At 38.5% G+C, this 25014-nt stretch overlaps 1 protein-coding gene across 2 annotated transcripts in view; it reads left to right on the plus strand.

The window, feature by feature from the left end:
* CDH2 (cadherin 2) overlaps positions 1 to 25014 on the plus strand; it is a 114184-nt gene that overhangs the window by 59764 nt on the left and 29406 nt on the right. The window contains exons 1-6 of one of the 2 annotated variants that reach the window (XM_084213858.1): positions 822 to 864; positions 16477 to 16703; positions 18537 to 18683; positions 19737 to 19892; positions 21262 to 21406; positions 22462 to 22634. In XM_084213858.1, coding sequence (XP_084069984.1) covers positions 837 to 864; positions 16477 to 16703; positions 18537 to 18683; positions 19737 to 19892; positions 21262 to 21406; positions 22462 to 22634 — 876 coding nt within the window. In that variant the 5' untranslated portion in view covers positions 822 to 836. Of the gene's footprint in view, positions 1 to 821; positions 865 to 16476; positions 16704 to 18536; positions 18684 to 19736; positions 19893 to 21261; positions 21407 to 22461; positions 22635 to 25014 lie in introns of those variants that run through there. The other variant, XM_084213857.1, reaches the window with a different exon arrangement.

The following is a 25014-nucleotide window of genomic DNA, read 5'->3' on the forward strand; positions in this document are numbered from 1 at the left end:
TGAAATTATTCCCTGTTGTCATCAACTGTGTTATAATTTCTTATTTTGCATGTGCTAGTGTTGCAGCATAAGCTACATAATGGCCCACAAATAAACTTTACAAATCATGCTTCTATTTTTATCATCAGTAATGCCTGTAGTGGGCTCGGTCATTTAACTTGTGCCTTGCTGTAAATAAAACTATATTTCAGCTATATATAACTTTCTTAAACTTACCATGAAAATCTTTAGCCTGGGAGAGATTTTTCTCATGAGGAATCTCTGTGGCATTGTGGCTTGCTGTGAAGGCGAGGGCAGATTCTTGCTCCATTTGTAAACCTTTGCAAAAACAGCTTGCTAAGTGGTTTTGGAGGAATTTGTTTGCCTGCCTTCTGTTTGCTTTTGAACTGGCTTGCTTTGCATTCTTGCTGGACGTGTTATGTAGAATAATTGGGGAGGGAGGAAGTAGAGAGGAAAAAAAACGTGCCACAGGTGGTGGCATAGAATTTGGCAGACTTGATAAAGAAACAGACCTAAGACTGCCGATTTCCCTGCACACCCGTCAAGTACAAACATTTTTCTAACTTTCACTGCCCAAGGCAAGCTGGAAAGAATTGCCACCCCTCCTAGTCAAAAGCCACTTGCACAGCAAACTAAATAGTCACTAAACAATTTGCTGCCCGTGATATTTTGCTGACCTGTGTGACCCCTTGTCCCGCCTGTACGGCACAGCTGTGCCTGCAGCAGCACCCCCACCAAACTCAGGGCTGCAGCATTTGGGGGGCGTTTGGCATCGTATTCCTGAGCTCTGTATTCCTAGGTCAGAGCCTGAATTCCTTGTCTGAGCAGAGGCTGAGATGGCTTCTCTTGCCTGGGAAGACAGAGGTTTGTATCAGTTACAGGAGGAGCAGAAACTGCTTAGATGGTGCTTTCCCTGTGCAGTGTGAAACCGCCCAGCCCAGCTGGGGCACCAGGAGCAGTGGATCCTCATCACCCCTTACCTCCACCTCCATCTGCAGGGAAACTCCTCCTGTTTGACCAGGGAGTGATGTTCCTTGGGCTTACCCAAGCAGCAGCATTAATAGGGGCAGGGATAGGCTCATTCCCTGCCTCCTTTACTGAATGGTTTTATTTACCTTAGATCATGTTTCATAGTCGCTGCATTTGAAGTCCTTAAAAAGTTTGGGCTGGATTTGTTTGTTTGTTTGTTTGCTTTTATTTTTTGTTTTGTTTGGTTGGTTGGTTTGTTTTTTTTTTTTTAATTTATTATCTATTGTAAGAAAAGGAAATAGTCAAACCATTACTCTATGCGCATGATGTTTATGAGCAGATGAGAAATGCAGATTTGGTCCAGTAAATGTAGTAAAGTACTGTATCAGGAAACTTAAATGCACCTTTTAAAAACTTGGTAAATTTAATTTTGGGAAACAGTGATAATTAAAAACACAGCAATAAACAGTATCAAAACTGTTTAGTTCTGATGAGCCAGTTCTCTAATTCTCAAAGTTATATATGTTTGTTGTCCAGGCCTTCTAAATGTTTTTCAGACTCAAATGAAAACAGGAAAGGACAAAGCTACCTTTTTTTACTTTAATAAAAGAACTCTCAAATCTCAGCCTTCTGCAGCTGATGACCGCAGTGAAGAAAAGTATCAAATATTAGCAAATATTTAAAAAATAAAATATGCTACATGACTGAGAAGGCATTCTTAGGAAAAGATGCACCCTGTCCATTTTCATCTTGAGAAATTAGATAGCTTTTTTTATGTTAAACATCCAGTTTTTCCTTCAGATGAATGAAAATCACAAGCTCACCTGTGCTTTTGACCTGATGAAACTACAAAGAAAGAATGGTTCTCTAACAAGAGAGGAAACGTTGACACAGATCATATTAATTTATTTTTTTATAAATAAAACAACAAAGATTTCAGTGCATAGTTTAAGTGGTGACAGATTTTCAGGACAGTGTTTTGAGAGTAATGTTGTGTTCCCTCACGCATTTCTTAATTACTTCAGTATGACTTTCAAATTTTTCTTTACAGACCTTGGTGCTGATTTCTGATTCCTTTGTGGAAGGTTTCTGAACTTAGGTCTTGCCTGCTTTTTAGAAGTAATTTAAGAATAGTTTCTGATTTTTTTGTAAACACAGCATGAATTGTGTTTGCTCTTCATCCATCCTTAGATAGCAGCTTCTCTAGTTGTGATGGGGAGAATGCATTTGATTGAATAGGGGAAAGAAGTGATGTGTCCAATGATGTTGTGATGTAAAATACTGTGAGTTAAGCTTTCTCAGGTGAGGAAGATGTTTTTGTTTAAGACATTGCTGTTGGTCTTGGTTCTGCCACCCTGCATCAAGATTTTGGGAAGACTATGGAGTCTTCTACCTTTAGAGACTTTTCTTACTCTCTTTCCATCTTTCCCATTTGGGAGAATGATGGAACAAGTGCCTACTTGGCAACAGTACTGCCCTGATAAACATGGACACATTTTATGGCAAACACCTCTCAAAGACTTGTAGTTGAAAAATGTGAAGGCAGAGACTAGGGTTGTGTCATGTGTGAGAAGGTAGGCTAAGAAAAGACATAGTGGAGTCAAGCTGTATCAAGGATATTAATTAATACCAAAATAAGTTGACATTGCAACACTTGGCGAAAGTGCAGAAATCTGCTGGATCTGGATGTAAACTACTGCAAAAACAGAGTTGTGTAGTGTGGAGAGACATGAATCAGTTGAATGTGATTTAAAGACAGAACTGAATGCAATTACTGATTTTTGTCATGGGGGCTTGTTGAGGGTAGGGCAGTTAAATCACAGCTCGATGACTAAAACTTCACATCTCAGGTTCCTCTTGTTACCTTGATCCTCAAAGAAAAATTTGAATTGTATATTGGAGACATCCAGCCGTAAAAGAGTTAAGGAAAAACCATGTAGATTGGTTATACCATTTGTTTTTAAAATCTGTATGTTATAATGTACGAAATGCCAACAGATGTACATTAAAAATGACATATCTGCATTTATAAAACAAAAAAAAAAATTCCACACTGTAGTGAATTTTATAAATTTTTAACTTCTAATAAGGAACAGCAGCCATGTTGTGTGCTTGTGAGCCAAAAATCTGATTAATTTTCCCCAAATGCCTTTCTCCATACCTAGGGTACCGTATGTATTTCATTTGTGGCATCATGTGTATGTTCCTTGATTTTTTTTTTTTTTTGATTTATGACACTACTAAGCCTGAATCTGTTAAGAGCTTCACATGAATATTATTATTTTATGACATCATAGTATGTTGCTTTTTGTAACATCCTTAAGTTATGTACACAGTACCACAAGGATTATTGAAAAATGGACTGGACCGCAAAATGAAGTTCAATTTTCAGTGGCTCTTTGCTTTGCCTTGGCAGCATATCAAAGCAAAGTAATAACATTGCAGTGCCAGTATTTTAAAATGTTGCTCAGATGTTTATTGTAAGGTCAGATCTGTTCCGTTTCACTTGCTGCTTCCTCCTGCTGTGGGAGAGGCTGCTTTTAGTTTGCAGAAATCCATTTCTCATGGGAAGGTAAGCTTTAGATACCATGATCTTGAGCCCTGAGAGGCAAATCAAAATAACACATCACTCATTTGCTGTAGGCATTGCCTAACTTAATAAGAGTTGTTCTGGACTCCGAGTGCTCAGCTGAGATGGGCAGATCAAATTTATTATATTGCTTGCTAACCTGTCTGATTACCTCATCAAAGTGGTGCACCAGCCATGTAGAATCTCTCCACTGGCAGGAAGGTCTTCAGGACAAAGACTGTGAGCAGCCTGTCCAAACAAAGCTGAAAACATGATTCCATGTGTTCTGGATAGTGCTTTTTGGACAGCTACTGAGCCTGTGTTTGCAGGCTCTCAGGCTGTGTTCCTTGAGGGCCTGAGGGTATCTGAATTCCTCACCTTTACTGTAAAATGGGGTAGGGTGATGTGAATATGGAGCTATGTTCCAGTTAGAATGTGCACCTTTTGATAGAAAGTACAAAGTAGTGGAGAATGCCTGCACTAAAATTACTTTAAATGAATAGAATGAATTTAGCTTTGGGGGTTATTTTTTTTTATTTTCAAGGTGTGCATGTGTGAGGGGACGGTTTGTTTTGTAGCTTTTTGTGATGGATTAGTTTGTGGGGTTCAGGGTGGGTTTTTGTTTTAGTGGGTTTTTTTTGTTGTTTTTTGGGGGTTTTTTTTGTTTTGTTTTTGTTGTTTTTTTTTTAAACTTCCTAGAACAGAGCACTAAACCCTAGTGACATAGATCCCAAATATTGCTGCAGAGACTCCAGTCTTTGCCTATGGATGCAGACTGGTGACACCTGCATGCAGATGTCAGTTCTCTCAGACAGAGGGGAGAGGAGAGAGCAGTTTTTTATCTACTACTCATGAACGTCAGACTCCCAATATCTGATGGCAGGTTGCTATTTCATGCTCTGCAGTTTTGTTTCAGCAGAAACTCGGTATGCTGTTTCACTCAGTGACGTGTGTTCTCCCTGTTGGTGACACTATTGCATTTATGGACCAAAAGCATATTCACATTCACACAAAGACACATCTGGAGCATAGTATTAGAGAGGAACTGTGCATCATGCACCAAGAAAGGAAAGAATTTTACCATGAGTAACTTTAACAGTCTCTTAGCTAGATCATGAATCTGCTTATATTAGCCATCAAAGTAGAGCATTTCAGTGATTTTTGCACAAAATGTTCATGGTATTGCTTATCCTAAGGAGAAGTATCTGTGGATCAGCAGTCATTACTGTAAAACACATTGGATAGTATTTGCTGAAGTACACAGCAAGCGTAGCGTGGCTTTCTTTATTCCCTTTGCAAACTGGCATTGTTTTTGGGAAGAGGAAGTGAAAAGAGATGCTTGTTCTCGTGAGTGAATGCCACAGGTGTCTTTTTGAGGAATTCAGACATTGGAGGAAAATTGAGAAGAATACAGATGGCAGTTGAAATAGCCATTGAAATGTTAAAATGTTTATTACAATGGGGCTTTTCCATTCAGATTCCTTTTGGAAATGAATATTTAGTATTCTGGTAAGCAAAGCAAGAAGTGCCTTCTATTGGAATAACACAGTACATGGGGTTTCTAAATGAGATTTAGTTCCATTTTTGTGATGGATTGATTCTGCAAGTGACTGAGTGTTTCCATTGTTCAGGTATTTGTTATGATGTTCAATTCATGTAAATGTTAGAAGTTACCCAATTTTCACCTTGTACCTAGGACTCCCAGTCAGGGAGCAGTCCTGTTATAACAGTTGCTGTAGAAATAATCCCCAGACACTTGGCATGCAGTCTGGGCATTTGGAGGGTGTTGGTGTGTAATCTTTACTAAAAAACTTAGAATGTTGTGACTAATAATTGAAAAATCAAGACTGCATAGAGTGCAATAGCTCAGTGCTTCTCAGCAAAATTGTCTTGACTCAGACAGTAATAGGTTAATTGCCACATCCAGAAACGAATCCTACTGATTCCCTCTGGGAGCCATTATCACATGTGGGGTTTTCATTGAGATATTTATAACTGTAATCTTTGGTCTCAAAGCTCATGTAACTGTTCAATCCAGCAAAGGGGTTCAGAAAGGTAATACCCTGCTCTCATCCTTAGGCTTTGCTAAAAGTAGAATTTTCAGTTCTAGTTCAATCAGTCAAGCCCCTGCTATTTTCAGGCATTATTGCAATCTAACACAATTTGAATGTCAAGTGTCTTGTGTTTTGTGCTCACAAGGCCCACAGGAAAGTCTAGACACACACACCAAAAAAAAAAAAAAAAAAAAAGGAAAAAGGCTACATTTATCATAGGAAGAGGATCTTTGAATATATCAGAAGATCCCTTCTTTTTCTTCTCTGCTCTTCTGTGACTAGACTGAATCATGATTGTAAAACAAGAGTCTGTTCAGCCAGGTCTGTCTCTTCTCTTTCCACCTGGAATAAATTGCATAAATTTGCACAGCATTGCTTTGGCATAGAAGCCTGAAGTATGTCTTAATTTTGCAGTACTGAAAGTTCCCTCTTGAGTGAAATCTGTCGGTATTTCTCTCATTTGTCTGCAAATTGTATCCAAGGATTTATTTACTTTTTCCCCTTCCTATATTAATCCTGGTACCATGTTGTGCTGCTGTCATGCTTGTTTGCATTTTGCTAAGAAAATGTTTTTTTAATCTGTTTTTTTCCTGGTGTAACGCTTCTTTTATTTCTGTCAATTCTGTTACTGTCAATCTGAATTTGAGGGGATTGTCTGAGCCTCGTAATTTTGTAATCCCTAGACAAGATACTCAAAAAAACAGTCAAAGATCTTGACAGAAAGTAGCATTTTGACTTACACTGTGTCACATGTACACAAGTAACCTCACATTGGTCATTTTAATGAGTTTGTAATGGTACAGTCAAACATGAAGCAGCAGTGCTGCTTCTGCTTGCAGCCAGTGTTTGTCTAATTTACCTAAAGTCAGGTGGGCCTTACATGAACTTAAAAAATCATCTGAAAAGACTCAAGTCTGAGGTCCTTACTCTGCAGCATAGACACAAAAAGTCCAAGTTTCTCCTCCTCTTTTATTTTTCCTTTTGTGCTGTTGATACTTGGTGACTTTGCAAGGATGGGTGGTTTTCATCTCATTCAGAATATGGTTTAGATAGTCAGCCAAGAAGATAAAAATAATTAATAATTGTTTGAGAGCATTCACCAAGTGCCGGTGACTAGAAACTATTCCAGCGCTGGATTTTGTTTTTCTGATCATTGGACTTATTTTAGCTCTTGAGGAAAAAACACGTAATGTATGTACTAATTGCTCTTTGCTCCCTTTTGTGGACTGATGACAACATTAAGGTTTACCTATGATGTTGCACTGTTTTAGCTGGGCTTCCATAGTCAGCAGTGTCAAGGAATTTCCTACATATTTCTAATTAAATTTAATTCTAATACTAGTGATTCTTCATTTATTTTTAAGGCATCTGCACACATATATTGGATTGAGGGGGAATGTGAGGCATATTTGGAGACATGCTCTAACAAGCTCTATGAACAACCCAAATAATAATCTCAAAATATGTGAAAACAGGCATTTTCCTCATCGTTCCCTTGATATTTCCTCCTCTTTTATGGTAATCAGTTAATTAGCACATCACCTTAGCTATTTTAAATGTTGAAAGCAATACTCAGAGGGAGTGAATACCTATTTAAGGGTTACTTTCACCCACAGGTACTCTCTCATAATATAATAAGCATACAGCTTTCTTGAGTTCTCTGCTTTGTTATGGGCAGCACTACTGTGGCCTGGCTGTGAAATACTCTGTACTAGCCTGCATCAGTCACCAGGAGCTTTTTTCTGAATTTTAAGGTCAGATATCTCTGTTTAAGAATAATAATAATGATGAAAACCTGAGGTCTGACTAGATACTATTAAGCTGCCATGCCAGCTAGTTTTCTGCCCGAGGCCTACTGGACATGATCCAGTGATACTATAATCCTTGGGATTTATGGTTTTTATTGCTATCTAACCACATCAGTGTAAATACTGCTGGGCTGTCTCTGCTGTCTCTTCCACTCCCTTTGGCAACTGGCAGGTTTCTTCCCCTTGTTGAATACAAAAGCACAGTGTTCAAGCAGGCTGTGTTTTCACTGTTACCCATTTGCTAAGGAAATGAGCATCCCTGTGGTACAGGGTGGTTCTGCTTTGGGATCAGCCACGCTGTGGGGATGCTGCTGCAGTTGTGTCCATGGCCTTGGCTGGAAGGTTCTGCAGGTTCCCCCCAGAGGATAACAGCTTTTGTCTTTTAGCAAAGAAGTGGTGCACAGAGCTGTTGCAGTAACTAGAGTTTGACTAAGGACCTTTTAAAAGTCATAAAGAATAATTGCAGCTTTGGAAAATCAGACCCTAGTATGCCCAGAGGAGTGACAGGTGGGAGAGTGACAAAAGCCACCAGTGTTGGGCAGAGCAGACAGAGGAAGGAAGAAGCAGAGGAAAATCTGTGTAGGTGCTTGTGGAGAGTCATTGCATTCAAATGTGTGTTGGTTTGTGAAGCTGAAAGGCAGGTGTAGGGAGAGTTGTCCCCTTTCCCCTTGGAGCATCCATAGCCAATGGGAGGGACTGCCAAATGTGACCTCAAGAAACAGGTGGTGTCCTGGGGTATGCTGCACAATACAAAACATAAAGCATTCCCCACTGCTTCAAGACATTTTTTTTAATGGGTTGTTGAGAGGAGTGCTGCCATTTTGTCAGTGCTGGGAATTTTTGTTTGGTGCAATGCAATTCAGATACGACACTCACTTCTGCCTGAGCAGTCCTGTAATTTAATGAGAAAAATCCCTAATTTTATTTTGTTGTATTTCTATTCATGGTAAGAAGTGACACATTGCCTAAAAGTGATATATGCTTCTCTCCTATGTTCTGTTGTTGTTCCTAAACCCCTTTTAGTGCGGGGGCTTAAGCCACTGTTTAAAGCTGCTGACTGATTGAATTCATAAAATAGATCATCAGCTCATTTGTAAGTATGCGCCCATTTGATACTTCAGCAAGTTCCGGCTTTTTGCAGAAACTGTAGGTGCCTGGATATTTAGTTTGTTAGTTAATTTGTTTATTTTTTAAAGACAGCCTCCCGTGATCTTTCTGCCTAGGTGTGCTCCAAGCCTAAGCTGCAGCCTGAAATTAGCAGTGCTTTGACGCCTAGGTACCTCTGTCAGGAGCACAGCTGAAAGAGGGGACAGGAAGAATGAGAGCATCAGGGAATAAAGTAAGGCTCTTTAAACTAGAAAACAGAACACCTGGAAAGGCAGGGAGAAGGAACAATGAAGAAGAAAGAGAAGAGAGCTAGAAAAAAAACCCTTGAAACCTGAAGCCTAAAAGGACTTCAGGCCAAGAACAGTTAGCATAGAGAACATATAAAAGCATCTATTCTCTGTTCTCACTTTCCTTATTGCTAGTGAGGGAAAAAGAAAAAAAAACAAGAGCTAACTTTTTTGGCATTTTCTAAAGATAGAATAAAAGGAAAAGCAGATTATCCAGTTTTTTACTAGATATTTAAGTCATTACTGTAGCACAAAAACTGCCCTTTAATTGCTGCACTGTAATTGTAGGTATTTGTTTCTTACGCTGCTTAAGGTCACATAAAAACGAATAGAGGTAAAAATAGGTTTGTGTTAAGTGCCTCAATTTTGAAACCATTTTCTGCTAGCTATCTGCAGAGACAGTACTTTCCCTTTAGTCTCCTGGTTTGACTGTTCAGTAGATACATTTTTTAATTACCAAATTGGATTTTAGCAGGTGTAGTCAGTTGATGCATTATGGGTATAAGAGATTAGTGTTTAATCCTTCTTTTTATTACTGTGTAGAATGGTGTGCTTGGGAAAGTATTAAAGGTGCATTGCGTACTCCAGAGTACAGAAATGACATTTATTACTGAGTTTTCTTTCAGCTAGCATCATTTAGAAAAAAGCTAGTGCAGAACTCTGCAGGGGCCTATGGGCTCATCTATAGTGAAGCTGCCTTAAACAATACAGAGTAGAGGAAAATGGAAAGAAACCTTTTTGTGTTTTAAAACAAAAGCAGTTGTTGAAATACAAGTACTTTCCCTCTTGAAGATGATTATTCTCTTTTTCTGCATTTTACTTTTTCTAAAATAAAGACAAAAGGGATGTGAAAAGCGCAGATCTTTGTGCCAGTGAGTGGTAGAGGCAAAGACTGAAAAGGGTCAGTGAATCAGATATAATTTGGACTCTGTTTGAGATACCAGTCCTGTGTTTTGCTGATGGCTGGTATTCCCGTACTGAAAAGCTGCAGAGGATTTCTATCGAATAGAAAGAACATTATCCCCATTTTCATTCTGGCATGCCTGTTACGACTTTGTTCTGTAAACAAAGAGGATTATGGGAACTGGAAACTAGATGGCATTTTATTAAAGAACTGTGTGAGTCTTTCCCTGTGAATGCAAGAATTAGGCAGTCTGGTGATAGCTACCTGTGAAAGAAAATACTTTAAAAATAGACCTTAATGTTTGAATTGTTAGGGCTCATAAGGAGGCATTAGGGTTCATAAGGCCTCATGAATGTAGGAAGGAGCTTTAATATTTCCCAGTTGTACCTTGCAACAAAATACTTTGAAAGAAAAACTTTCACAGTAATTGTACAAATTAAGAATGAAAAAGAATATGTTGCAGAAATAGGGAGAGGGAGATTTATGTCCAGTGTGCTTCAGTCATGTAGGCTGCTGGATTGCTTTGAAAGTATGCTTTTTTAGGAAAAGTACATACTTCTCTATTCAGAACGAGCAGTCTCAGGACTGGGGCAGGAGAGAGAATTGCACTGAGTCATAGTTGTGGTAACCAGTACAAATTGCTTTTACCAACATAACACACAACTTTTATAAAAACTTCGGGTTTTTGTACAATAGACTACTTAACATGCTGTTTCCCCAAAATAAAGTCTTATATCAGTACTAGGTTTTACCTAATTCCTGCTGCAGATCACTTGAACTGCTTTCAATTAATGAAAAAAGTGTACAGTATGAATTAAACCTAATTCTTGCAAATCACCTTTCCTTTTAATTATTGTTTTCCTACTGAATAGACAATTAAGCAAACAGTTCAGTGTGGAAATGTGGGAAGTTGAGCTGCTATTAGTCAGATCATGAAGCACCTAAAGTTGGTAAATAGCTTGAATAGGACCTCAGTTTCACCTCAGTTGAGACCTTCTGATTTGACACTTCTTCAGGCTTGAGAGCCTCATAACCAGGCTTACCCATGGAAGCAGGCTTTAAAAATGTTGAAGAAAAGTGTAAATAGGATTTAGAAGCAAATGGGCTGTATTTGGCCCTCAGTAAGTGGCAAAACTCCAGTTGGGCTTGCGTGACCTGCTGAAGCAGCCCTCTACTCCAGTTGGGCTGGGGTGGCAGAACACAGTGCTCAGCACAAGGCACAGGTTCTCAAAAGCAATTATTGAATTAGCAGGCTTTGGTAAGTAGCTGTCTTTTGACAGCCAGCTTTCTTTTCAAGTGTCACAGCTCGGTTACTCCAGCAAGGCTCAAAATGAGTAGCGCTTTGAGATTTTTGGATGGTCTGGAGGATGGGATAAACTACAGGTAATACATAAAAAAAGCAGAGAAGAAAAAGGGATTAGGAAAAAAGACTAGAAGAAACTTTTAGAAGCAACGCTGGTGTATGGAAATATCTCTAAAGGATGTAATGACAAATGGAATTACAATACAGGTAGGGAAATGCCATTGCCTAAAATAACCTGATTATATTTCATATTTATTTTGACTCAGTAATTTCCGTAGCTAATATTCTCAGTTTGCAGATGCAAACAACATTTTTCTGGCTGATGTAGACAACCCATATATCAGAAAAGCAGATATTAAATAATGTTTAATAAGATTTCAAGATGGTTCCAGGAAATTCTACAATCAGACCAAATTTTAAGGGTGGTGATAGAAAAGGCAAATTAGAATGTATTTTAGTTCTTTGTGATTATAACAGTTTGCCAGGATGTCAAAACCCCAGTTCTTTTGAAGGTCATCTATAATTATAGTAAAGGATGTCTCATGGGCATTACACATGCCACTCCAACAAGCCATGAGCTGAAATATGAGCATGTGCACTATGCCAGTAGGACTAACAGATCATCTTACAGATACAGAAGGAACCAGTATGAATAAATTACTAATTTATAAAGTAAGGGGGGGGGCATTATATGGGGTTTCTCATGTAGTTTTTTCCTGCTTCTCTCTCTGAGAAGTAAAGACTTGTTTAATACAGAGCGTTCTTGGAGAGTGTTCAGATATTAAATATGCAGATGGCTAGACAGTTCAAGCAGAATGTTTCCATATAGTTTCTCCATCTGTCAGAGGTAAAAGTGGTATCTAGAAGGTAGTTGTACCTAAGATACTTTCTTACTCTCTTTATTTTGTCTGTTGGAAAAGGATCCCAAGTGGATTAAATAGCCATAGGTTTTCTGTTTTATGATGCATGCTGTGAACTGTATTGCTGAAGTACATGTGTTGTTAGCACTTGGCATTTGTTGCAGTTTTCCATGATGTCTACTAAGTGAGCCTTTGCCTTGAGGTTGCTGCTTAGGCATTGAGAAGAGCATTCAAGAGGAGCAGCGTTCCAACAAATTTACAGAAGGAAGCACACTCGTGTGCTTGTATGCATGTGGATGTTATCTAGATGTGAACTGAATTATTTTCTAAGTGCAGAAAATCCAGATGGCAAACTCAGTCTCACGATCCAAACGAGTAATGAAAATTCCATATTAATATTCTATGTTGCACATTAATATATATTAATATATATGTTCATTAAATTTTGTACAGTGGGCTGTATTATTAACAGCAATTTTCTTGCTCAGTCCTTGTTTGGATCAAGTAATTCTGATACTATTTTCCTAGAACAAAAAGAGCAGAAGCAGGTTGGCAAAGAGCGCAAACCAACAGGAGTAGTTGTATTTTATAGATACTATGAATCATTCATCTCATTAGACCTGAGCAGGAGTGGTTGTGATCTCTAGTGCACTTTAAATGAATTTGCATGTCTAGTTCTTAACGTTCTGTACACTACACATGTATGCTTATGTTGTAATTACTACCATGCAAGAGTGTTAAACTGAAAGCTTCCTTTAATATAATGGAGCTGTAGACTTTCATTTTACAATGTTGTAGTCTCAGAGGTCCTCTTTTATTCTTTATTTAATAGAATATACTTGCCTTGGTTTCAAGATTAAAAAAGACTCAAAATAGGATATTAATGGTCTTTTGTCTTAGGGTATAATATTTAATAATAATTATATGCTAATGCTAAATACAATTTTTCTTCTGTTTAAAGACCCTACATTTATAAACCCTTGTGCATAGCCCTATTTTGAGCCTGTGAACTGAGTGCATTTACTCCCATCTTGCATTTTACTGCTTTTAGATGACCAAAAGTATTCTCTGAAACTGAAGCAGTTATCTTTGAGTTTGATTGAATACTTCCCAGGGCTTTCAAATAATATACTTCTAAAAAGCAAATACTTTCCAAAGATGCAGAGGATACTCAAAAATACTTAAAAATCTATGAGTTATTTTTACAGATTATTATACTCTTATCTGATCATTTATGCAGAATGTTACTAAAAAGCAATAAAATCAGATACTTGATTACTCTTTCTATTGCATATAAAGTAACTAAGATTCTGCAGATTATATCTAGTTAACCTTTTTTTAAATGGAAAAAAAATCTGTGATTGATCTGTCAACATAAAGTGACTTGTGGAAAGTATGCCTCCCTTTCCTGTGGTTTTTAGAAAAGAACATGGTTGCATAAGCAGTCATTATTCACAGTAAAAAAAAATATTTCCTGTAGCATTTTTGAAAAAAAAAAAAAAAAAGTCTTTGCCTGAAAACCTACTGTCAGAAATCACTCTTTGTTCATTCTAGTTGAACACTAAAAAATGAAGCAAAGTGATCTAAATCGAATTTACAAGACTGATAACCATGTGGTTGGGGGGAGAGTAGCTACTGCACAACCTGTACTCCGTCAAGGGAATTTAATTATAGATGGTTATACTTGACTGTAATTCGTTAATGTGTGCTCCTTGCAAAGGGAGAATAATTCTCACATTGACAATTTTATATGTTTTTACCAGGGTACTGTCAGAGGAAGGGATTTTCATTGAATTTCATAATACACAGTCGCCTGGGGGAAGAATATCAATGAAGTGGCTAGCAGGGTGGGTTTTTTATTTTATTTTTGTGCTGCTGGAGTCTGTATGTAAGGAGATGAGGGAAAAGAAATCTTCTTTATGAATTTGAATATCTAAAATAGGAATATATTCTGCTACTGTGCAATAGTTAGGAAATATTTTTTCATAAAATATTGTTGTGGTGTTTCAGAACATAATGACAAATATTCATTTTAGCTTTCACCTTTTCGAAAAACAGTAATGATCAAAATTTAGATTAATCTTCATTCTTTTTCCTACTCTTGTACTTTCCGGAAGTAAGTCTGAGAGGAGCCAAAAATAGAGCTGGCTTGTCTTTTTGGTCAAGGCACTTTTTTGAAAAGTAGATTTTGAGAGCAGTTGTAGCTGAGATGAAATGAGAGGTTAGCAGAGGCACAGAGCTATGGGTCATGTTGCTGGCTGGTGGCTTTTTGTTGTTTTTTTGTTTGGGAACAGTGGTGGCATTTTAAGGATGCCCAACTTCTTCCATGCTTGGGGTCTGGATCGCCTGTGCCTCTGTAACCAAGTACAAATAGCACTGTTTAATAGTCCACTCATTAAATTCTTTTATCGTTAAATGTAGTGACTTTGGACTAAGCTCTTCTTGGACACCTTTTTATTTCTGTGCTGGGCAACCATTACAGAATTAGCACTGTGGTAATTTCTACATACTGGAGTAGTTGCTTTAAGTAGCCTTGCATTCTTGGCTTAGAGTCATGCATGTTCTCATTTGGCTGTAGCATTTCAACCAAGTGCTGCAGTGATCTGACTCAAGCTGCAAGGCCCATGCTGAAAAAAGCAGGAGGTCAGTGGGATGGTTAACATCTGGGAACTGGAACTTCTGCCTGCCAATTTTCTCTTCCCATGCGACCAGCAAAACAGAGGATCTGACATCTCCAAATTCTGCAGACCCGTGTCCTATAGATTATAGGGAAGGAAGTCATTGTGCCTAAAAAGGTACAATACAGGTAGGATGGACTTGAGGATCCATAGGCATGGCTTAAATGTATGAAAGCTTACATGAGAGGCTGAGTATTTACTAGAGTTTTAGAAAACCACTCTCTCTGCTTCTGAGGAAGAGCAGAGGCAGCCTGTCCAAGGAGGATCACAGGAGCAGCCCTGCTGGTGAGGCTTCAGCCTTTTACCCAGGGAGGTTTGTTCTTTCAGGGTCAGTGCTTTGTGGACATGGCATGCTCTTCTCCTCAAGGTGAGGCTGGCCTTTCAAACTCTGGGATCTGTCTGGAAAGAGCAGTATCCCTGCCCAGTTCTGCAAGACAAAAAGTAAGAAGGTTGATGCTGTATAATTTATTTAGAGTAGTGCTGTGCTATGTCTCCTTTTTGTATCTTATGGACCCTTTTAAAATACAGTCTTTTCTGTCAGGAGAATGCAAATAGGGGATTCTGGATAAGTGAAAGGGTGCAATAAAGGAAGACATTTAGTCTGTCATCTGAACATCAGCTTGGTCCTTGAAGTTCAAATACAGAAAAGTAAGATTCTTCTTTGTACCTTCCTGAAAACAGTGCATCACTGAAGAAAGCATATGATGCATGACATTTAGTAGTGATTTTTCTTGAGAAGGACCTTTAGGTTTTGAAGCTAAATAGTTTTTGCATGGTTTAGCACAATATAAAAAGTGCAATAACTGAAATGAGGCATAAAGCCTCATTTCATCTTCATCTTCACTATGTGGATTTCAGCACAACCTTCATAATGGTATTTTGCACTTCTATTGCCCATGCAATCAAAATATTTCATAATGCTTTGGAAACATTAAAGAGTGATCATTGGTTATAAAAGCATACTTTCATATTTTTACTTACTATTATTTGTAGTAACCCAGAAGATAACCGGTGGTGAATAGAATTGGATAGAGAAGGCAGTAACCTGTTACCAGTTCTGTTCTGTGGACAACACATCATTATCTCTACATTTGGTTTTACTGACTTCTTGTTCCAATGTGTGTCTTTTAGACACAACAAAAGAAAGGAAGGAGGAGGGAATTAAACAAGAATAGGTAATCCCTAAGTAGATAAAGGGACATGTGTGGTACAGAATATAGCTAAAAAAAAAACAAAACCAAAAAGAAACAAAATCCCCAAGCAAACAAACACAAAAACCCAAACCAAAAGAAAAACTCAAGGTCATTAACTTAGGTTTTCTCTGTGAGGCATTTACTGCCTCCTCCATCTTGTCAATGAGGGACAAGGAAACTCAGTCCCAGAGCTCACAAATAATCTTCCTGAGATGGCACAGCTGAATCACAGGCTGATGTGGGCACAGAATTTAATATTTTTAACATATTTCAGGGTTTTTGCCTTACCCCCATTGGCAGAGAGAGTGTGCTGGAAAAACAGTTATGTTTGCAGCTATGGTTGCAGTTTAATGAAATTTTTTGAGTGTTTTTAATGAATCAGCTTGAGTGGATCTTTGCAAAGCATGAGATGCAAACCCAACTAGCAACTGATTGAGATGTACTATAGGACATGGAAGGGGAATGGTTTTCTTGCTGGTGGTGGGGTAAATTTGTAGGTGGGAGGCTGTTCCTGTCTAGGGTTAACATCTCAGCCTAGCAGTCCACAGAAGAATATCATTGTTATGTGACAGGGACTGAATGGTAAAGTACAAGTCCTGACTTGTAACTGCATGTGATAATAGCAAAAACAAGTTAAGTGACTCTGCTTTTGAGTTTGTTCTTAGTGCATTTGATGTCACAGTGAATTAAATTGGGCCGCTTTTTCAATTTTGTTTTGTTTGCCATTTGATGTCTGTTTTACAGTGAGGTTTCGAAGCTGTGATGGAAACAAAAAAATACACTTTGGTAGCAGTGAGCCAGAAGATTTCAGAGTAGGTGAGGATGGTGTGGTCTATGCAGAGCGAAGCTTTCAACTTTCAGCCGAGCCCACGGAGTTTGTTGTGTCTGCTCAAGACAAGGAAACCCAGCAAGAATGGCAAATGAGGGTGAAGCTAACCCCTGAACCAGCTTTCACAGGGGCTTCAGAAAAGGTAAAACAAGAGCTTAATGCAGCCTGTATAAATGTATCTCCACAAAGAGGCCTAGAAATAGAGGTTTAATTTTGCCTGTCATGCACCTCTCCATGAACCAGCTTATTACTGGACACCTAGTGCAGGCAAAGCTGGAGCTTTAGAAGGAACTTTGATCATCTTTTATTCTGTGGTTTTGCTAAGGCATGAAAAGACATGCCTATTTAACTACATAGGATTCTTTGTGTTTGAGCTTTTTGTTTGTATAGCTTAAGATTTATACCTGAATTTAAGTCTCACACAGCCATTTCTTTATTTTAAATTGCTTGAAAGTATTATAGTATTTATTCAAGCAGTTAAATATAACCACAAAATAAACAAATCTGTGATAGAATGCATCAGTCACATTTATTAGATGGGAACTGTAGATTTACAGCAGTGAGTAGGAAAGCACTTCTGGCAGGGAATATTGGCTTTGTCTTGTCCCGTCATAATCAAATTGGAGATTGTAAATTATTCATGATTCCAGGACTACTTGGTAAGGAAGATAGTCTCCCTCTGCTGGAAGCTGCCCTATGATAAACCATGTACTGTAACAAAAATCAGACCTAGCAATATGCAATTAGCAATGTATTTACTTTAGAAAAGCATATTAGGTTGTTTACCTTTTTCTGTTATATTACCTGTTGCCTGCTGTTTCTTGCCTTCTCCTTAGTGAAGGAGAAGTGTTTAGTTTACAGATAAAGAACAAAATTCATTCATAGATTAACATACCTATAATAGGTACACATTTAAGATTTAAGCATCATGTTCAAAGTAGGTAATGTGGTTATGCAATACGTTTTTCCTGAGAGCACACTGGAGACCACTGCTGTGTAATCCTCAGTTATTTGTTTGCTTACTTGGTGATCGTGTTAAATTTGCTAAGGCATGATTTTAACAATGGAAATTCTGTCATTTTGTTCATGGAAGTGCTGTAAAAGAGCAGATGCTTAGATCTGCCAGTGCATGCCCTGTTTATTCCAAAGACACTATTCGGGTGTCCTTACCATCAACAGAATGTAGAGGAGTAGAACCTGGCCTTCAGCTGGGTGTCTGTTCATACTCTGCAATGTAGTTGGTTAGATTAAAATAAAGTTCTTCTTTTAAAAGATTAGGAAGATGTTTTTGTCCCCCTGTTTCCAACGTCAAGCAAGCTAGCTGTGAATGCTGTCATCCAAAGGATGAAATGACTGCAGGTATAGAAGGGAATAGGAAGGGAATGTTGACACCCAGCAGAGATTAATGCCCAGCATGTAAAGTGGGTCATCTACTGCATCCATCATGGCTGACATAGGTTTAAAATAATTACAGCATTAATTCTATGGGATTTAATAGGGTCATAAATATTTGAGACATTCCTTACCAGCATGTATTAAACTTCTCTTGGAACTCAAATTACATTATAGCACACCCAGATCTAAATTTAGAGTACAGTAGCACATTACCTGAACTGAAGCTCTAGCTAATGAGAAATACATAAAGGCATACTATTAAATTCTGCAAAATATTAACTGCTTCTCAGAAAGTGCCAGATAGTTTACACAGTAGTGCCATGTTATAAATGGTTTATAATTCCCTTTCTCTTCCTAGTTAAATAAGGAAAAAAAAAGTTCTTACAATTTTGCAGTGAAGTTGTAAATGATACTGGTTTTTTTTTCAAACTGCACTGTGAATGCAAATAAAACAGTTCGATGAACACAGAGGAAGGACAGTCTTTCAGTCAATTATGTAACTGTACCTGAGTTACTTTATAATGTCTGCTAGTAATTCTCCTTCTAACATGTGCTTCATTTTATCTTGTACCTGGGAAAGGACCAAAGGAAAATTGAAGAAATCATATTTCCATGGCAACAATACAAGCACAGCAGCCCTCTGAAGAGGCAGAAGAGAGACTGGGTTATTCCTCCAATCAACCTACCAGAAAATTCCAAAGGACCTTTTCCTCAGGAATTAGTTAGGGTAAGGAAGTTAATAGAAGTGTGGTTTCAGTGTCCCTCAGAGAGCTCTTGAAGAGATTTTGTGTAAGTGATGTCTTGTTCATCATCCAGACATGTATCAGACTCTTCTGGGTTGGTTTCTTGTTGCTTTGATGCATCTAGTTTCCTGGGGTTTAACTTGTTCCTGTGCATCTCTACTGGTGGAAGATGACCTTGTTTTAGGTGGTAAGTGTGTTAAGGGGTATCTCTTCTGGTTCAGGAGTTTTCCAGTCTCCTGCCTGGAGTTCTCTGCCTGGGCAATGGTGTGGGAGTGAGCAGGAAGCACAATACACCAGGAGACTAAAGGAAATTGTATCTGATGGGGTGAGGACAGCAGCTCTTCCACAGGATTCTGCTTCTCAGAAGTGGCCACTGCAAGGAGCCACTCAGGAGCCAACCTCCTCTGGGCTGGCTTCCAACCATGGTACTGGCTGGTCATGATCAATTTGTTGGAACTTGGCAGAACATTAGCCCAAGTTGATAGGACACAGTTTCACTCTGTTCTGTTTTATGTGTGCACTGGTGAATTCAGCTGCTCCTCACAGATGCACTGCCCTGCAGTTGTTTCCTTGGAATATGAAACAAGTTCAATGTTTAAGCAAAAATGTTGAGTTTTTGAAGAGCTGGCCTGTCATGGAAGAGAGCCTGTAGCTTTGGGCTGAGAAGCCATAGGAGAAGGGGAAAAACACCAACCAGTCTTTTAATTTCATGTGTAATTTCATGATACTATATGTTTTCTCTAATATCTAAACAATTCTGCCTAAAGTATTTGCTTGTTTTTGCTTAACACAAATAATTTTTATCTTGAGAAATAAACAGGGATAATGTTACATTTCTGAATATCCTTTGACCAGCTTCTAACGAAGAGTGCTGTTCAGACTTTATACCAACTCTGTACCATTTCCAGAATAATTGTTTTTGCATGTACATCTTAAGGAGCAAGGAGAAGATAAATAGAGCTGCTGCTTGCCTCAGCAGCAGTCCCATCCTGCACTTGTTTGTAGCTAATGTAAACTTCATCTTTTTTGACACACAGATTAGGTCGGATCGTGATAAAAGCCTTTCCCTGCGGTACAGCGTGACTGGCCCAGGAGCTGACCAGCCTCCAACAGGCATCTTCATCATCAACCCCATCTCAGGACAGCTGTCTGTGACAAAACCTTTAGACCGGGAGCAGATTGCTTCTTTTCATGTAAGAGTTTAATTTACCGCAAATCAGATTATCAAATTTGAAGATGAACATCTGCTTCAAACATGACTTGAGCAGCCAGCATTTAGTTTTGTATGAGATATGATTTGAGGAGTTTGTAGCAGATTTGTATTTATTTTACTTAATAAGGCTAACTGTTACTATATTTAAGCAGCTTAAATACATTAACATATGTAAACAGTGATTAAATGTATTTAGGTAAAGTAATTTTAAAAGATGGAAATATGGGTACTGTGGCTTATATTTCAAGTACAGGCCATTGATCACAGTCTCCACATAATTGTATACTTTCCAGAAGTTTATTTTTAATTCAGCAACTTAAATTAGGATGTGACTGCTATTAGAATTGCAGCAGCTGTGATTGGAGAAATGGATGGGAAGAATAACGTACCAATTTTTATTTTAGGGGCAAATCTAAGCATTTTAATAGAATTGTAAATTAGGCCTGTCAGCTTATGAAAATGATATTCTTTGCTCTAAAGAAATTGACAAAGTAGACCACAGATTCCAGTACCAGTGGAAAAGGAAAATTGCAAGGAGCATGGGGAAAGCAGGCTGTGATCTAAAGTTTCCTGTGCTTTTGGGAAACCATATTGAAATCACCCAGCTCCTGGAGAGCGTTTTCCAGCATGTTTGGATAAAACACTCCTTACCTTATGCTCTGGGGAGCCCTTTGAGTGCTGCTCCCAAACAGATGACACAGCAGGAGGCATCTGGGGGGGAGGTGTGGGTGAAAGGCTCTCAGACAGCAGCTCTAGCATCCATAAGATTTTAACTGAGAATTTGACATTGGCAATTCACGATTTACTGACTTAGGAATTTACATTTATATGAGTCATTTCAGAGTGGTGAGCTAATAATGCCATCCTGCTGCCTCCTAGTAGCTTTGTAGCCATAACATATATGTGTGTGTATATACATGATGGGCATCAGCAGGACTGCTATAGGAGGAAGTTGCTCTATTCCCTAGCAATGGCCACGCTCTGGTCTAAATACACAGATTTACATTAAAATCTCCATCGTTTTGGAGAATGCTTTCTAATAGCCATTATTAAAACCAGAATTCTATATGACATATAGAATATGTCATGTAATAGTAATCAAAATTACATGATCTAAAATAATTTTCATCAAATCAAAGAAGGAAGTCTGCAACTTAGAATAGTTTGGAAGTCTGAACATCAGTTCCATTAGCAGCTTGGAAATTTAAAAGGTCGATATGAGGGAGCAGCGGCAGATAAGAAAATACACTGAGCTAAAAATGTCTGGCCTGAAACTTCCTGTCACTGTTATTATATCTATTTGCACCTGCACGTTGTGCAAATTCTAATACTTCTAATGATTTTTGCAGCTGAGAGCGCACGCAGTGGATGTAAATGGAAACCAGGTGGAAAATCCTATTGACATTGTTATTAATGTAATTGACATGAATGACAATAGACCTGAATTCTTACACCAGGTTTGGAATGGGACAGTCCCTGAGGGATCAAAGCCAGGTAATATATGGGCTTTTGGGAGGCAGAGGTATTATTTTGAAGTATCATATTTACAGTATCATTTTGAAGGTGTGATGAAGGGAATGCCTTCAGACCCTGTAATACTTTGAAAGGTGTCTTTAGTGCGATGAGCAAAATCTCAGATCCTCTATCTTCTTATTTCACCCTATTTTTAATGCACTTCTTAGCATGCTGGGACTCATTTCCAAAAGGCAAAATTGCTATGTGCATGAACTAAAACCAGGGGAGGCTTTAAGTGTATGGCTTCTGGTTTGTGGTTTTCAAAATCCTAATTATAACATCACAGTTCTTACACTTATTTTTATGATGGACATTGATGTTCATTTAGTTGACAGGTCAGGGTATAAGAGACTTCTGAAATGTCACTAGATACAGTTCTAGTTCTGATTCCCAGAGGCTTTGCAAATACTGGGATTTGAAATCAGTGTCATTTGAATTCTTGAGAAAACCTAAGTGTTGTTCAGATCTCATTAAAATTCTAATCAGCTCAGACTAAAGTTTGCACTATGGCTGAAACTACTTCCTTAATTTGTCAGAAGTGCAAAATGAAAGGTTAGCGCCAGAAATGTGTTTTCTAACTTTGCAGTGTTTACTTGGCATTTGAGATCTATCTCAAAGACTTTGAAAGAGTATTATTTATATTGATTTTCAGTCACTATCAGTATGTCCACCAATTCTGAACAATAAGTATATTTCCTTTGGCCCAATTAATAACATAAGTATCTAAACATGAGATGTTCTTTTGTTACAGAAATGTTATTTGTGGCAGAACTGTAGAAGCTACATTGTTTATGTAGCTTCTTCGGTTATAAGCAAATCTAGTCTTTTATAAACATAGAGTATTTTTATCTCCTCTTATGTATTTTAATTACTCTGTTGGTGAGTCTTGATTTTAGCCAGTTTGTTTTAAGTAAAGAAGGAATGTGCAGATTTTACCAAAAGAAATATGTGCTTTGACCACTGCTTGTAAAGTGATCTTGTATAATCAGAGTATAAACTGTTTGTATAACATCAGTTATTTATCCTGCTGCTAGGAACCTACGTGATGACTGTTACTGCCATCGATGCTGATGATCCCAACGCCCAGAATGGGATGCTGAGATACAGAATCGTGTCGCAGGCCCCGAGCAGCCCCTCTCCAAACATGTTTACAATCAACAATGAAACTGGTGACATTATCACTGTAGCAGCTGGGCTTGACAGAGAGGTAGGGCAGCTCTTAATCCTGTGGGCTGGGTTGCACCTAATATTGTAAAGAGGCATGGCTTGGAGTGGTGGGTGGCTGGGCATGAGCTGACAATGTGCACCTGCAGGCAGTCATATCCAGGGCTGCATCAGAAGCAGCATGACCAGCAGATCAAGGAAGGTAATTCTCCTCCTCTGTTCTGCTCCTGTGACACCCCACCTGGGTGCTGCATCCAGATCTGGGGTTCTCAGCACAGGAAGTAAGTGAACCTGCCTGGAGCAAGTCCAGAGGAGGGATGTGAAGATTATCAGAAGGTTGGAGCACCTCTCCTGTGAAGATAGGCTGAGAGAGCTGGGGCTGTTTAACCTGGAGGAGAGAAGGCTCTGGGGAAACCTTACTGTTGCTTTCCAGTACCTAAATGGGGCCTAGAGGAGAGCCTGGAGAGGGGTTTTTAATAAGGGCATATAGAGATAAGAGGAGGGGAGATGACTCTAAAGTGAAAACAAGTGCATTTAGATCAGATAAAAGGAAGAAATTCTTCACTGTCCGGGAGGTAAGATGAAGGAACAAGTTGCCCAGAGAAGTTGTGTATGCTCCATCCCTGGAAGTGTTCAAGGCCAGGTTGGATGGCATTCTGAGCAACCTGGTGTAGTTGGAGGTGTCCCTACCCGGGGCTGGGTGTCTGCAGCTAGATGATCTTTAAGGTCTCTTCTTGTCCATACAATTTCATGATGCTGTGAAATATTTCTCCTCCTCCTTAGTCTTAACTTACTCCCTTTCTTCACCCTGTTGACACCAGTTGTTTTCCTAGTCCCAGAGTACAAAAACTCAAAGGAGAGAAAGAAAAATTACATTAGGGATGAAAATTGGACCTATGTATTCCATACATGTAGTTTCTCTTGGCTGTCTGGGGTCATGGAAAGGATCTTGTCCCATAAGCCTCTTTGCTCTTAAGAAACAGATACACTCTAATGATACACACTAAAGCAGAGCAATGCCATAATAATAATAATAATAAAAAGAAATAATCTGTCAGTAATTCATTTGCTACGTTCTGAGCAAGGTCCATCCTGTCTAGACAGTTCTTCACTGTGCCCACCGCTGGAGAAGGAGCGTGCCAGATCCTCTGCTCTGATTCACCCATCTGTGAGCTTGGGAATAAAAATATTTCCCTCCCAACTCCAAATCTGTCACACTAACTGTGCTTTTAAACCACTTGAAAACTTCACAAGAGATAAGCATTATTTTATAAACAAGCTATAAAATCCTAACAAACCTCTTTTGACTACATCTTGTTTCAACTTCTGTATTACTAACCTCATTTTAGCTCATTAAATCCGAAGTACTGGATTTGCTGTTCATCTTTTAGCTGCTTGTTTATAGTTATTTAAAATGGAGAATAAAAATGCTTTCTGAAGTTCTGTGTTTGCTGTTAATATTCTGATGCATTTCAGTTTGAAAGGGGCAATCAGAAGATTTGAAAAGCTAAACAGACTGTTAGATATTGCAATTAATTTTTGAGGTTTTATTAACATTCATTCTATTTAAGTTGGTTTTGAAGAGAAGGGATTTGAGCAAAGGAAAACCCTGAACTTTACAGTATTGCCCTATTAAATTAAAAGAATGATGGGCAGCTTTGCCCTTGTTTTTAAAATCCCCTGGTCATCTTTGACAGATGAACTTTCAGAAGGACATAGCGATAATTCTTGAGGTTTTATCACTCGGTGACTAGCTATACTGGAGGGATTTAACTCGGAAGAAACCAGCTGCCTGTGGAGCTCAGACCCTCACATTAACAGTTGGAAAAGCCTTGTCATTCACCATCAGTTTTCCTGATGGATCACTCTGCTGACACACAGATGGGTATATATAAACATTTCTTGAACATATTGGATATTAATTATTAACGTTAAATCATTCCAATATTAAATTAGACTAATATGAAATAAAATGGTTTCCTTCCCAAGCTTTGCTTCCTCCATTTCCTGAGTCATTTTGTGGAAGTCAATTAAATTAAAATGACTGGGAGCCTAGAGGGCCAAAGCTGAATCGTCTTCTGACCGTGGGCCGGGGAGTGCCTTGTTGTCCATGTACCCCAGCTGGTCTGCCCACTTCTGCCTTTCCACTCTTTTCTATAAGTCTTGTCTCTCTTGATAAAGCTCTAATTAAATCCATAAAATGCTAGGCAGAATTTTAAATTCTTAAATAATGTGACACATTTTTTATGGGAGCATAAGTGTTGTAGGCATTAAAAAAAAAAAGTGGTTCCTCTGATAGCATTCCTCATCTGCTGGTATTTTGGATTAACATGCACAATGCATTATCTGTGCTAACATGCACAGGAGGAGATTTGCTTAGGTAAGGAAACTCAGCTTAAGGCAGAAGAAATCTTTCATTTGTT

The sequence above is a fragment of the Fringilla coelebs genome (assembly GCF_963513975.1).
Source record: "Fringilla coelebs genome assembly, chromosome: 1".
NCBI lineage: Eukaryota > Metazoa > Chordata > Aves > Passeriformes > Fringillidae > Fringilla > Fringilla coelebs.